This window comes from Musca autumnalis, unplaced genomic scaffold, assembly GCF_047663935.1.
Source record: "Musca autumnalis isolate F117 unplaced genomic scaffold, ASM4766393v1 scaffold_1, whole genome shotgun sequence".
Lineage (NCBI taxonomy): Eukaryota > Metazoa > Arthropoda > Insecta > Diptera > Muscidae > Musca > Musca autumnalis.
Genome location: NW_027411644.1, coordinates 237,509,058 through 237,524,331, shown reverse-complemented (window position 1 = coordinate 237,524,331; position 15,274 = coordinate 237,509,058). Strand labels below are relative to the sequence as shown.

The following is a 15,274-nucleotide window of genomic DNA, read 5'->3' as shown; positions in this document are numbered from 1 at the left end:
ACGTCACGCAGGCAAGTTTTGGGGTTTTGACATTCAATACATGTACTCAACTGTCCTGTCATGTGTAAACGCAGGGTTAATTTGAATTAACTTTTTACCCTGACAGACGATAGTTTCCGCATTTATGAAACAGCTGTTATGGGTATTCTACACGATATGTTTTTTACATATGGATTGTCACTTTCGATATACATTTTGTATATAAAAAGTGACAACCCATATGTAAAAAACATATCGTGTAGAATACCCATTATGGGTACTTTACACGATATGTGTTTTACATAAGAGTTGTCACTTCTCCCGTACAAAATGTATATGCAAAGTGACAACTCATATGTAAAAAACATATCGTGTAAAGTACCCATTAGTGTTGTTTGTTTGTACCCAGCAGACCATTTCATAAAGTTTTACAAAAGTTCTCCAAAATATGCGAAACAAATATACTTTCTACCATTGACTTTTTAACCACGATAATGCAAACAACAATTTAATTTATTATAATATTTTAGAGTCTTTTTAATTTTAAAAAATGTCGCAAAACTCTAAAGGAACATTTGAAGAAGATATTATTTTCGATAGAATTGGTATGGTGGGTAATGAGATGCTTGTGAAAATAAAAATTTTAAAAATAAATTTGATAGAAGGCACGAAAAACGATTAGCTGCTATTCTATTCGAGAAAGACCGCTACTTATTTGAAAGAAACGCGAACATTTCTGATTTGTTTTTCTTTTTTATTTTCTCAACTGATTTTCAATGCAAATTGTGTTTCAGAGCATGAATATGCTCTCTCTCTCTCTCTTACATGAATATGAGCTCTCTTTTGCAGCATTGCCATATTGAAAAACCTATATTCAGTTTAAATTTCCTTTGATTTTGTGCATTAAGATTGTGGATAATGCACGAATTAATTTGAATTAAGACAGTTAATGCAAATTAACGCTGTCTAGGGTATTACACACGATCCCTGATGTTTGGTTTATCCATTGGATTTCAATGGAAGTATGAGTTAAAATCGAGTGGATTTCAACTGTCAATTTCGTTTCTTAAACGTCAAATGAATTCCAATGGATTTCATATGAGGTTTCATTTGACGTATACGCAAGGGAATTTACAGTTGAAATATAGTGGCTAGTATGTGCCGGGGACAGTACGGTCCGTTGTGTGACGCGTTGCGCGTTAAAAACAACAACCACATGTGGTTGTTGTAACGCATCACACAACGGACCGTATGTATTTAGCCCTTAAGGCCTAGGTAAATAAGCTGAATTGCCTGCTTCCTTTGCTTGCTTCTGATAAAAAATAAAAAAAGTTCAACCCAGTTCGAAATTTGCTCGACCCCCTTTATTCTTTTATTTTTATTACGTCAGAAATGTAGCAAGAAAGCAAGGCAAGCAGGCGGGGCAGCTTATGTACCTAGGCCTTTAAGTGTGTAGCAATGCACTCAATCAGCCTTCAAATTTTCCCTCTAAAAATTAATGAACTTTAATTTTTTATTTGTTCACAAACACAATGTTCTTTTTTAAATCCCTTTTTGACAATTTTGATAATAAACCATATTCATCGGTTTGACTGAGTTTCATTTTAAAAATCAAAACTGTTTTGATTTTCCTCAATCCATAAAAATCACACACACATTGTCATATTTTGAAAAATGTACACATACAACTACAAATATTGACATCAAAATGTAATAGTGTATGGGCCGCTTTAATATTCATCGGTTTGACTGAGTTTCATTTTAAAAATCAAAACTGTTTTGATTTTCCTCAATCCATAAAAATCACACACACATTGTCATATTTTGAAAAATGTACACATACAACTACAAATATTGACATCAAAATTTAATAGTGTATGGGCCGCTTTAATGCTTGGGTACATAAAGGCCGCTGCACATACGGCGCGTTGAGCGTTGCTTTACAACAACCACATGAAAACTTCAAGAACAAACTTGGCATCATGTACACATTTCTCATGTGGTTGTTGTTTTCAAAGCACAACGGCACGTTGAGCGTTGCGTTACAACAACCACATGAAAACTTCAAGAACAAACTTGGCATCATGTACACATTTCTCATGTGGTTGTTGTTTTCAAAGCACAACGCGTCCACAACGGACCGTATGTGCCGCGGGCTAAAGCCGCTCGGCTTTCTTGCTTAATTCATTTCTGGTAAATAAATGTCAGAACCATGGTACAATAATTTGGAAGGTATGTTAGGTTCGAACAAATTGTGAAAAAAAGGCCTGGGTGAATTTGCTTATTCAGTCAGAATTACCATAACTGAATATGCAACAGGTTGTACTGTTTATTTGATATTTTGGATCATTAACTAAAAACGCGAAAATAAAATTGAGGATAAGTTTTCTTTACAGACTCAGCTTCTGTATATGTTCAAAACTTGGTTTCATCACAATGTTGTAATAAATATAAATAACAAATGTTGTAATAACAATTTTCATTTCGACTGAATTTTAATATGTATAAAATATATTGTCACATTTTTCAAAACCATACACATACATACACAATTTGTGTATACTGATTTGAAAGAATAATCAAACCAATAGAAAAAAAATGGTAATCAGCTGTTTGCTATGCCCTACCTTGTAATGATTCTACCATGGTCAGAACCACATATCAATTAGGTAGAACTTAGTCTTTGGGCCTTTAGTATTACTACTAAGGCCCCGGCACATACGGTCCGTTAAATGTCGCGTTGGAACAACTACAAGAAAAATTCGAGAACAAACTTGGCATCACTTACACATTTTTCCTTTGTTGTTCATAAAGCGCGAAGCAACCCACAGCGGACCATATGTGCTGGGGCCATTAGAACTGTAGAATACGATGAATTAAAATTAAACGAAGAAAAATAGATATTTATTGCAACACGTTGATACATATGTCCATGCATACATTCTGTCTTCCAGCTGTCCATCTTTCTTTTACAGACAGTCTGGTTAACAAATTTTTGACATTTTTGTGAAAAAAAAGCGAGATGATAATTCAAATGTGCTGGAACCAAAAGAACATCTACAAAAACAAAATATGTTAACGGAAAACGAAAAGAAATTGCTGATTTTCATTCATAATTTTACAACTGTTTTTACAGTTGTCTGGACGCCTACGTCACACATGCAGGGTTACATACATGACAGAACTACCAGGTAGTGGTATCACACCAGCTGATCGAATATGAAAAGTCAAATCCCTTTATAAAAAAATTATTTTTGTTGTAATTTCTCCAACAACATAAAGAAAATTTTGACATAACATATTCAAAATTTTACGATACCACTACCTGGGTAATTGTGCCATGGTTACATATGTGCATCTCGTTTAACCCTGCGTTTACAAATGACAGGACAGTGACGTAAGCGTCCAGACAACTGCAAAAACAGTTGCAAAATTATGAATGAAAATCATCGATTTCTTCTTGTTTTCTGTTCACATATTTTGTTTTTGTTCATGTTCTTTTGTTTTCAACACATTTCAATTATTATTTCACCTATTTTTACAAAAATGCCAAAAATTTGTCTTCCTTAGTCCCGGGCCACACTACAGTAATTTCACTGAAATTTTGATATGAAATTATGCGTCTCTAGATCGACTTCCATAGTAGAGTAAAATAATAAAATTGGTGTAGTGGGGAGTTCGATTTAAGAACACCTAATTTCATGAAATTTTTTAATGAAATTCACGCTAGTGTGGACCGGGACTTACTGTCTGTGAAAAAATGATGGACAGCTGGGAGACAAACGACAAATGTATGTAGCTCTGTTCCAGAACTAAAAAGTTTTTACAATTTTTACCACTTTTACACATTTTGCGTTCCCGTACACAAAATTTATATGAAAATCGTTTACGACTTTTACAACTTTTACGACTTTTACCACTTTATAAAGTACGGGAACAGGCCATGTATGTGTTAGTAAATCAGAGTTGTATTTGAACATGGTACAATAATACAGGTAGCATTATCATGCCAGCTCATGGTAACATAATGTGTCAACTGCATTGAATTAATGTCAAATTTTGACACCTTATGTTACCAACAATTGCCGATGCGGCTACCTGTGTATTTGTACCATGTATTTGAAGACAAACTGTCTGGTATAAACGCCTAGTAACAACTTCCGCCTTTTACCACTTTCGCTTACGTTACGTCGTCGAATAATCACATGTTATGATATCAGCTGAGCCATGACCATGCTAACATCTCTGTTTTACTTGCACGTTTTGAAATTGAATAGAAGCAGCAAACGAAATATATTTTTTAACAACAATCCTGCCGCTAACAAGGCAAATCTAATATTTTTTTTGTGGAACTGAACGAAAAATGCACACAGATTTATCGCCACATCTTCATACATCACATTGTAATGAATTGATTGAAGCATTGAAAAGGTGTCACGAAGATGTAAGTACACTTCCCAACCAACATCCACAGATGAATTTCTGTTCTTCCTATGTTTATATAACTTTCTGCATTAATAAATCAAACTGGTTTTATTTTCCTTAGCATAAACTCGCTAAATTTGTGGGATATTGCAATTCATTTGATAGTGCTGTTGTAAAGTGCTTGAAACAGGAACGTATAGCACGATCAGCTGCTAACAGAGCTAAAGCACGTGAAAAACAAGCAGAACTAAAACGTAAACTACAAGAAGAGGAGGCATAACCGAACAACATCATGCAGATAGATCCTTTGGCCGATTATTACTTTCAACATGAACCACAAACAATTTGTGGTCAAGAAGTTACAGCTATAACCGATGAATATGTTGACAATTATCCCTCTGTGGTCGATCGCTTCTTTACACGCTATTATTACATTAAGAAAAGTGGAAGCGATAAATCACCATATCAAGTACTGTTTCACTCCAATCGTATTTGTTTAATCTCACTGGCACCCGAACATCCTGCCTATAGGCAAGGCATTGCTAGCCTTAATTTTGATATTGGACAAACGGATAGAGCCAAAAACACAGTAAAAGGAAAAGGCAAGAAAGGTGGTATGGTACTCCAGCATGATTCAACATTGGCTTTGCTTACAACTAAATCTGGTGAAGTTTATAAAATTCCAAGTTGTGTTCGTAGCAAATTGGTTGAAGTGAATACAGCATTTTCCGAAAATCCAGAAAGTTTACTCACCGCAGAGGAGGGATCAAATTATATAGCCATTGTACTTCCAAAACCCGAACATTGTGAAGATATTAAAGCAAGCCTAATGACTCAAGAACAATACGATGAATATAGAAAACAATTGAATGAGACAAACGAGACGGAGGGAGAAAAATAAACTTCTTAACATATAACATTTGTATTTATAGAGTTATGTTTTTTTGTAATAAATACTATAAGTAGTTGTAAAGAAAGGTCATAAAAGAAAGACATGGTTGCAACGTTTTATAATTCTACCCTTTCAGAAAAGCCTGAGAATTATTGATGTTTTGTCTTAACGAAAGTATCTATGTGGTTCATCTACGTCGTCCCTGATTCTGATTGAAAACACGACAAGAACTTTAATTCCATTTTTGACGATTTCCCGAGTATTTAGCATGATAAAAGATATTCCAACTGCCTTGAAAACCTATCCACCTTGAACCTTTTGCGGGGACCCACTGAATGAAAGTCCTGTTTCTGGGATGGTAATTTTGTTAGCTTAGGCTTACTTATGTAGGTATCAGATGCTTTGTAGTTTTTAAACTTCGTCAAAATATTTTAGTTGCACACGCATGCATTGTTCCTCGAAATGCGAAAAAATGCGCCATTGTGACTTTTGGAGTAAATACAGTGTAGGTCAAAACTAAATTATTCATAGCGATCATGAATACTCACGTAGGAAGCTTCTCACGAGTGAGTTGCAGCTCACTTCTCACGTCTCGACCTATCACAAATGACAAGGGAGGAGCGAAAAAACAAAGATGTCAATATTATAAGATAGGAAAAGTCAATTGTGAAAAATTAACTGTAGAGGGAGTTAACCTCTGTTGCTACGATATCATAGCAACATTCTGTTAAACGAAAACTGTTACTCATTGGAATATTGACAAGAAAAACATTAAAACTCAAATTTTACGGCGTTGACTTTTGTTTTTTATTTAATAAAAAATAGTGAAAAAATAAATTTCAGCCACAAAACAAGACGCTAATGTTTTCTGCCGCGAGAAATGGGAATCAAAAACGATTGGCATTGCTGTTATCAATTCCAGTGAGTTGTGTAGCCATCTGTAACCAAAATGTGGAACTATTAGCATATGTTTTTGGAAAATGCATTTGTTCGGGTCTTTATTGCTATACGTCTTTGGAAAAAACAAATGCATTTGTTCGGGTCTTTATTGCTATACGTCTTTGGAAAAAACAAAGACGTATAGCAATAAAGACCCGAACAAATGCATTTGTTTTTTCCAAAGACGTATAGCAATAAAGACCCGAACAAATGCATTTTCCAAAAACATATGCTAATAGTTCCACATTTTGGTTACAGATGGCTACACAACTCACTGGAATTGATAACAGCAATGCCAATCGTATTTTTTATTTAATAAAAAATAGTGAAAAAATAAATTTCAGCCACAAAACAAGACGCTGTTTTCTGCCGCGAGAAATGGGAATCAAAAACGATTGGCATTGCTGTTATCAATTCCAGTGAGTTGTGTAGCCATCTGTAACCAAAATGTGGAACTATTAGCATATGTTTTTGGAAAATGCATTTGTTCGGGTCTTTATTGCTATACGTCTTTGGAAAAAACAAATGCATTTGTTCGGGTCTTTATTGCTATACGTCTTTGGAAAAAACAAAGACGTATAGCAATAAAGACCCGAACAAATGCATTTTCCAAAAACATATGCTAATAGTTCCACATTTTGGTTACAGATGGCTACACAACTCACTGGAATTGATAACAGCAATGCCAATCGTTTTTGATTCCCATTTCTCGCGGCAGAAAACATTAGCGTCTTGTTTTGTGGCTGAAATTTATTTTTTCACTATTTTTTATTTAATAAAAAAACAAAAGTCAACGCCGTAAAATTTGAGTTTTAATGTTTTTCTTGTCAATATTCCAATGAGTAACAGTTTTCGTTTAACAGAATGTTGCTATGATATCGTAGCAACAGAGGTTAACTCCCTCTACAGTTAATTTTTCACAATTGACTTTTCCTATATTATAATATTGACATCTTTGGAAAAAACAAAGACGTATAGCAATAAAGACCCGAACAAATGCATTTTCCAAAAACATATGCTAATTGTTCCATATTTTGGTTACAGATGGCTACACAACTCACTGGAATTAATAACAGCAATGCCAATCGTTTTTGATTCCCATTTCTCGCGGCAGAAAACATTAACGTCGTGTTTTGTGGCTGAAATTTCTTTTTTTCTTTTTTTATTGTTCATTCAATGAAAAAATCAAAAGCGAATGCCGTCAAACTTGAGTTTTAATGTTTTTCTTGTCAATATTCCAATGAATAACAGTTTTCGTTTAACAGAATGTTGCTATGACGTCGTAGCAACAGAGGTTAACTCCACCTACAGTTAATTTTTCACAATTGACTTTTCCTATCTTATAATATTGACATCTTTGGAAAAAACAAAGATGTCAATATTATAAGATAGGAGAAGTCAATTGTGAAAAATTAACTGTAGAGGGAGTTAACCTCTGTTGCTACGACATCATAGCAACATTCTGTTAAACGAAAACTGTTACTCATTGGAATATTGACAAGAAAAACATTAAAACTCAAGTTTGACGGCATTCGCTTTTGATTTTTTCATTGAATGAACAATAAAAAAAGAAAATAAATAAATTTCAGCCACAAAACACGACGTTAATGTTTTCTGCCGCGAGAAATGGGAAACAAAAACGATTGACATTGCTGTTATCAATTCCAGTGAGTTGTGTAGCCATCTGTAACCAAAATGTGGAACTATTAGCATATGTTTTTGGAAAATGCATTTGTTCGAGTCTTTATTGCTATACGTCTTTGGAAAAAAGTGAAGAGGGGTTTACAAGTTTGAAAATTGAAAATAGTGCCGCATTTTGTGAACCCTTGAAAATATAATTTGCGTTGCCATATCGTTATTTTATTTACAAATAATTTTGCAGTAACTAAATTCGTAATTTTTTTTATAAAACATTACTTTATTTTAAATTAAATTAATATTTCTAAAACAAAAAATAATTTTTATCAACAATGCACTTTAAAAATACTTGGTAATTGATAAAAAATATTAAATGTTTGATATGTGGCAACATCTGTAACAGCTGTTTTTTTTGTTTTGACAGATACATACATATGTAAAAATTGTTTATTTACGCCCGAAGAATTTCTGCAATTTGCAAAAAAGTGAACAAAAACCGTTAAAAGGTCATTAAATGGCAAAAAGAAATGAAAATGTTTAATATTGCATTTTGAATGATGTGCGAAACGACAAACGCTGAGGAATACAAAGAAAACCAAGCAAAATTTTGTGGAAGTCGTTCCATGCGATGCCAATATCTCACTGGATCTTTTGTATTAGTTCAAATGAAGTTGTGAAAGATCCCATTTTCAGCATTTGGAAGGAATTTCAAGAATTGTAAATAAATACAATACGTGAAACATCCGATCTTTTCTCCAGCAATAGGACCAATTATATGAATGCTAAGTACAATTAGTGAAATTCGGATCCTATTCAACATTTGAACCAATTTCATGGATTTGAAATACAATTTCTCAATTTTCAAGAAGGTTAACCCTGCAAAAGGCTATAATATAAACATGTCCTTTTTTATGAATTTAATCCTTCCTATTGTGGCTTGTTCGTGGAATATGCCATGCCAAGGTGGTGGTAATACCATTCCACTGGGTTATTGAAGATGCCATCCCAAATGATTTGGATCTTTTAGGGGTCACAGTACTGTAAAAAGAATGGGCGTAGGTGGTAAAAAGGTGACATATAACTTGCACTCATGCTTGAATAGAATCTTTGGCATCGAATATTTTGCTGGGAACCTTAGCGAACAAAGAACAATACAAAGGCATTTAAGATATGTCACTTATCATCTTAAGTGGCCGCAAAGTTTGGAAGTACCTACAAAAAAAAATTTTTAGAAAGGTGTTGCTCCTGATTGGATCCTCTTCCATTCCTGTTTTCATCATATGATTCTGAACCGCTTCCCATATCTGAAAAATGTTGGCCAACTTCAACTCCACCTCCAAATTACGCCAAACTCGATTGAGGTCTTCCTTGCTTCATTGATACAGGGGTGAACATGTATAGTTGCCAAAAGAATTTCTAATTGTTTTTTATTTGTTACCTTTAACGTAAAACACAAATAAATACAATTGATTACCATTGCAAAAGATTCGTTTCTTGTCGATTTTTTCTATAAAAAACATTACATTTTTTTTTGTTCAACTCACCTTGATTTCTGTAGTGAGAGAAAATTGCCTCACATTCTCACTTTTTTGACATTTATGATAGCTACTGTTCTCACGAACGTGAGTTTTGTTCTCCCTTATGATGTTTATAATAAGGGAGGAGGCGAGAGTGAGAAAACTCACGGTGAGATGATGTTCATGATTGGGCTGATTATTAAATTGATATTTTTATGAATACAAAGTAGTATTATTTGTATTTTTATTTATTTATATCCATGGCATAATTACCAAGGTAGTGGCATCGTACAATTTTAAATATGCTATGCCAAAACTTTATGTTGTTGGAGAAATTACAACAAAAACTTCACACACTTTAAGGAGTGGCTGTTGAGCTACGGCTTTTCTTTTTTATTTAGTGACAACTTTACATTAATTCAAAGCCCTCTGGCCAAAAAGTCAAAGTTTTTAATGTCTCTACTACATGAAAGAAAAATTATTTTGATGACCTAACATACCAAAAAAGCTTGAGAATTATATTATAATAAGCTTACCAACATAAGCCTGCCTTAAGCCTATGAAAGACTTGAGAAATTTGTTGTTAAAAGCTTATGTCATAATAATCAAAACGGAACCCTTGTTTATAATCTTACCCTCTTAAGCTTAAGTCTTAAGCTTGTCCTTGTAATTTTATAACAAGCTTATGTATGCATAATTTTTTGAATTTTTTTTTTCAAATTTTTTTATTTCTAAATTTTTAATGATTTATTTATTTTATTGTTATTTTTTATGAAAATTAAGTCCACAAGTAAAAAGTAGAAATTTTGTTATATTTTTTTAGTTAATTTCTAACTTGAACTTACCTCTTATGCCATATTTGGTGCCTTTGCATGTTAGTTGCCAAACCGAATTACAAACAAAATCTGTCAAGCAGCCCTGCAGTCATTAGTACATACTCAACCTGCTGCAAGCGGAATACTTCGGGCATCACTGGGAGAGTTTTTAATGCTCTCGTACCTTTTTGTAGATTTAGAACTATCTTCTTAATAATGCAGAGTTTTTAATTACATTTTTAACACTCCACACTCTAAATTTTTTGCAAAAGATGAGACACAAAATGCGCGCAATTTAATTTTTCACACATTTTTGTTGAAGTACGTGTTTCACGCATAAAATGTTTAAACATTAGGCATTTACCCGCATTTCAATAAAAATTTTTAAAATTGCGCGCATTTATGCGGCATCTTATTGCAAAAAGATTAAAATGTACTTACCCAACTCATCTCGAATATTGATTTTTTTAATTATTTAATTAATTGAAGATTCAAAACTTTCACTTCGTTCATTACAACTTCAAGAACGCGGAATATTGTCTTTAAGAACCACTATTTATAGCACCACTCTTAAATTTTTCTCGGACTTATCATTTCTGATAATAACTTCTTTGTCTTTATTACAGATTTTATTTTCAACACTTTTTACATTTATTATTTTTTAACACAACGCGGATATGAATTTAATCACATAAAAATTGAAAGATTGATGAAAAATATGAAAAAATGTTTTTTATGAAAACGCCTTTGAAACGTTTGTACATTTTTGCTCTGTTCCAGAACCTGCAAGAAGCTACTATTTTTACTACGATAACATTTTTTCCTTTATGTTATCGAAAAAAATAGTAAAAATTAGTAGATTCTTGCAGTACTGGAACAGACCATATATAATATTATGCTTAAGTTGAAATATAATGCCTCTGTTCCAGAACCTGCAATAAGCTACTATTTTTTACTACGATAACATTTTTTCCTTTATGTTATCGGAAAAAATAGTAAAAATTAGTAGATTCTTGCAGTACTGGAACAAACCAAATATTATTCTTAAGTTCAATTACTTTAAATTTTTTGGTCTGTTCCTTTACTTTTGAAAGTGGCAAAAGTAGCAAAAGTTGTAAACTGCTACCATATGAATTGTATGGTGTCAGAAGTAAAGGAACGCTTTTCGAGTAAAAAGTGGTAAAACTTGAAGATTCTTGCACGTAAAGGAACATAGCTTTTATTTGGTATGTTGGGGAATGTTGGAAACAAAACATCTACTCACAATACTGATGCAGGTCTAAAGGATTCGATTTTCCTCTTAAATGTCTTCTTATAGACACTACGTTATGTACACCTCCTCTATCATCAAAAAATAGTTCCACTGACCTTATCATTTTAGAAAAATATTCCTTTTGTTTACAATAGCCCTGTTCCAGAACTAAAAAGTTTTTACAATTTTTACCACTTTTACACATTTTGCGTTCCGTACACAAACTTTATATGAAAATCGTTTACGACTTTTACAACTTTTACTATTTTTAGCACTTTATAAAATACGGGAACAGGCCAAATATGTTCTGATATTTTTTCTCATTTATTCAAATCAAAACAAAGTCCCTATTTACATTGGGCGAGTTTACTTGCGGCAATTGTCAGTTTGTAGGAGAGAGATGGTGCTGCGAGGCAAAGGGTTTACCATATGCCTCACCTCTCTCTCCTACAAAATGACAATTGCCGCAAGTAAACTCGCCCAATGTAAATTGGGACAAAATACTCTCCGCTACATTATTTTCGATTGTTTTACGTAATACAATTTTTAAATTTTTATAAGAGACGACTGACAACGCGACTTGACTCTTGTCGCAATACGGAATAGACCTATAAAGCACCAGCCAATTTAAGAACAAAACAAGTAAGAAAAGCGTTAAGCTCCACCACGAACTATAATAATAATAATTGTTCCACAAACATCCCATATGGGACAAGGGAGACTTCTCTCATAGCAATGAGTGCGCCCCGATTCATATTATCTCAAAGATAGGGGACCTACAGTTTATCGACGAGTCTTAAGACACCACTTTGTAGAGAGGTTTTACATGGCTGAAATACTCAAGAAATGTCGCCAACATTACTGAGGGGTATTTTGCCACCGTTGAAAATTTTGATGTTGACTGGCCGAGAATCGAACCCACGACCTTCAGCGTGCAAGGCGGGTGTGCATACCATTGCACCACGGTGGCACCCACCACGAACTATATTGAAGTGAATTCCAAAAATTCCGAAAATTGTGAGATATGCGTCAACGCATATTGGTCCATAAAGCTTTCGAAGAATTTTTCTCTCAAACGCAGCAAGTTCTGCCTCATCTGCTTTCGCAAGTACCCATGCTTCAGATCCATACATATGTAAGTACTGGTAGTATCAGTGTCTGGTAGAGTGTAAGTTTTGTTTGACGAGAGGTGGTTTTGCTTTTAAACTGTTTAATAGCATATGTTGGCCAATATTATTCTTCTCTTTTGGACAACTTGCGTGTTAATAGCATAAACTTCGTCTTATCGCCGTTGACTGCCAGACCCACTTAGGCAAACTCTTTTCAATTTTTTTCAATTTTTGCAAAGTTGGCTGTTACGGATCGCGTTGATCTACCTATTATGTCTATGTCATCTGCGTATGCAAGCAACATTACGTCTTTTTGCAATACCGTGCTGTTTTTATCTCTGGCCATGTATATATTCGTATCTTGTATGACCTTTTCCAGTAAGATGTTAAATAGGTCACACTATAGACTGTCACCTTGTCTGAAACCTCGTTTGTGTTGAAAGGCTCGGAGAGTTTCTTTCCTATTTTAACTGCTGATCTTGTGTCAGCCAATGTCATCCTGCATAGACGAATTAGTTTTGCAGGGATGCTAAACTCAGACATGGCTTGAAACACCTTTGCTCTAATTGGGCTGTTCTAATTAGGCTTATAGTCGACGAGCAGGTGGTATGTGTCGATCTGTCTTTCGTGGGTCTTTTCCAATATTTGGCGCAGTGTGAAGATTGAGTCAATTGTCGACTTACCAGGTCTAAAACCACATTGGTATGACCCGATTATTTCATTGACCATGGGTTTTAGACGTTGACACAGTATGCGATGGGTAGTAGACTTAGGCCTCTGTAATTTGCACAAACCGTCTTGTCTCCTTTCTTGTGTACGAGACATAAGCTGTGTTCCAGAACTAAAAAGTTTTTACAATTTTTACGACTTTTACACATTTTGCTCGAAAAAGCGTTCCCGTACACAAAAAAGTTGTAAAATGTTCACTTCTCTTTAAACAAAAATGGCGCTGAATGACGCTCTCTTTAAAAACTTTTTACACGACAAATTTGGGCGTGTAAAAAATAGTAACATGGTTGCCGGCGTCTGATTGGCTGATACGCCGACTTTGACATTTGTTCCAGTTTTTTTGACGTATTTTCCATTTTTCCGTTCCCGAACTATTTCAGAAAACTTGTGTGTAAGAAGAAATTTTTTGCAGTTCTCTCTTTTACGAGTTTTACCATTAAAAAGTACGGGAACGAAGCTATAGTAGGCTGAGGTTCCTGCCAAATTTCGCAAATTAGCTGATGCATACTCCTTATCAACATTTCGCCACAGGTCTTGAACAGTTCGGCGTTAAGTCCATCAGCTCCTGCTGTCTTATTGTTTTTCAGCCGATTAATAGCTGTCATAACCTCGTGGTAGACATTCAACGTTGTCTTTTACGATTGGTTCTGGGGTATGTATCTTCATCGCCACCCATATTCGATACCAAAAGCTTTATAAAGTCCTGCTTCCAAATCCTCAGTACGCTATCTGTATCAGTTACCAGATTCCATTCGTCATCTTTGCAGGAGAATGTACCTGCACCATATTCTTCAGTCTGCTATTTTATACTCTGGTAAAATTTTCGGACTTCATTCTGACTCCTGAACACTTGGAATTTCTCACGCTCACATTTTTCTTGCCCCTTATTTTTTCTCCTGAAAATAGGCTTCTCCTCTCTCCTCTTCTCCCGATATGTTTTTTCGCGCTTCGTGTTGCTACTGAATGCAGTGTTGCTCTGTATACCGCGTTTTTCTCTTCTGTAGCTTTACGACACTCCTGATCGTATCATAAATCTTTAGGTGGAGGTTTTTGGTACCCAAGTATAGATTTTGCGGCAGTATGAAGGGAGTGGGCTATTCTTTGCCACTACGCTTCTTCATTATCGGGACAAGGAGAGGTGTTTTCCAGCATGCGGGTCAGTTGAGCGGAGTAGGCTTGTGCTGTATGTTGTGTTTGCAGCTTCTCGACATTCAGCTTCCGTCCGAATCGATCGGACATCTAACACACTGGACGAGTGTCTTCCGTTTATCACAACATGATCAATCTGATTTTTTGTTTTTCTATCTGGGTATATCCACGTAGACTTGTGTGTAGACTTGTGTCTACCATGTTCTTTCCCGATGTTACCGCATGAAGGCAGAACTTTACCGCGGGACCAAATATATTTTCCCTTCCAATTTTAGCATTAAAATCTCCTAGAACAATCTTAATGTCATGGCCAGGGCAGCGGTCATATGCTCTCTCTAGGCGCTCGTAGAATATATCCTTGGTCTGTTCGTCTTTCTCTTAGGTCGGAGCATGGGCGCAGATGAGACTGATGTTAAAAAACTTTGCTTTTATACGGATTGTGCAATTCTCTCATCAACCGGAGTGAAACTGGATACGAGATTTTTAAGCCTCCGGTTTGCCTTAACTCCAACACGTACATACATAGCTCATGCTTCGTTTCATTGCAGCTATAATACATTGCGTAATCGTTTGTGATCTTTACGTCTGCCCGATTCCATCGCACTTCCTGTAAGGAGATAATTTCAGCTTTGTACTTATAAAGTATATCCGCCAGTGCGCAAACTGCACCCACTCTGTAGAGATTCCTGACATTTCAGGTGTAGATTCGCAGATCATGGTCCTTAATACGTTTGCGGGGGTCGTCAACTTTTGAGGGATTTGTTTTTCTTCTTTTTCTTTGTTTTTTTCATAGTAAGCTGTTTTGACGGGGTGAGTTACTAGCCCAACGC

General features: G+C 34.9%; 2 protein-coding genes across 2 annotated transcripts; both read left to right on the top strand.

The window, feature by feature from the left end:
* The first annotated feature begins 4,232 nt into the window (after window positions 1-4,232).
* On the top strand, window positions 4,233-5,395 carry LOC141391130 (COX assembly mitochondrial protein 2 homolog). Its single transcript, XM_073964047.1, has 2 exons — window positions 4,233-4,423; window positions 4,526-5,395. The coding sequence occupies exons 1-2, from the start codon at window positions 4,343-4,345 to the stop codon at window positions 4,682-4,684; spliced, it is 240 nt and encodes a 79-aa protein (XP_073820148.1). The 5' UTR covers window positions 4,233-4,342; the 3' UTR covers window positions 4,685-5,395.
* On the top strand, window positions 4,697-5,395 carry LOC141391129 (protein Abitram). Its single transcript, XM_073964046.1, has one exon. The coding sequence runs from the start codon at window positions 4,697-4,699 to the stop codon at window positions 5,303-5,305; it is 609 nt and encodes a 202-aa protein (XP_073820147.1). The 3' UTR covers window positions 5,306-5,395.
* Window positions 5,396-15,274: the final 9,879 nt, after the last annotated feature.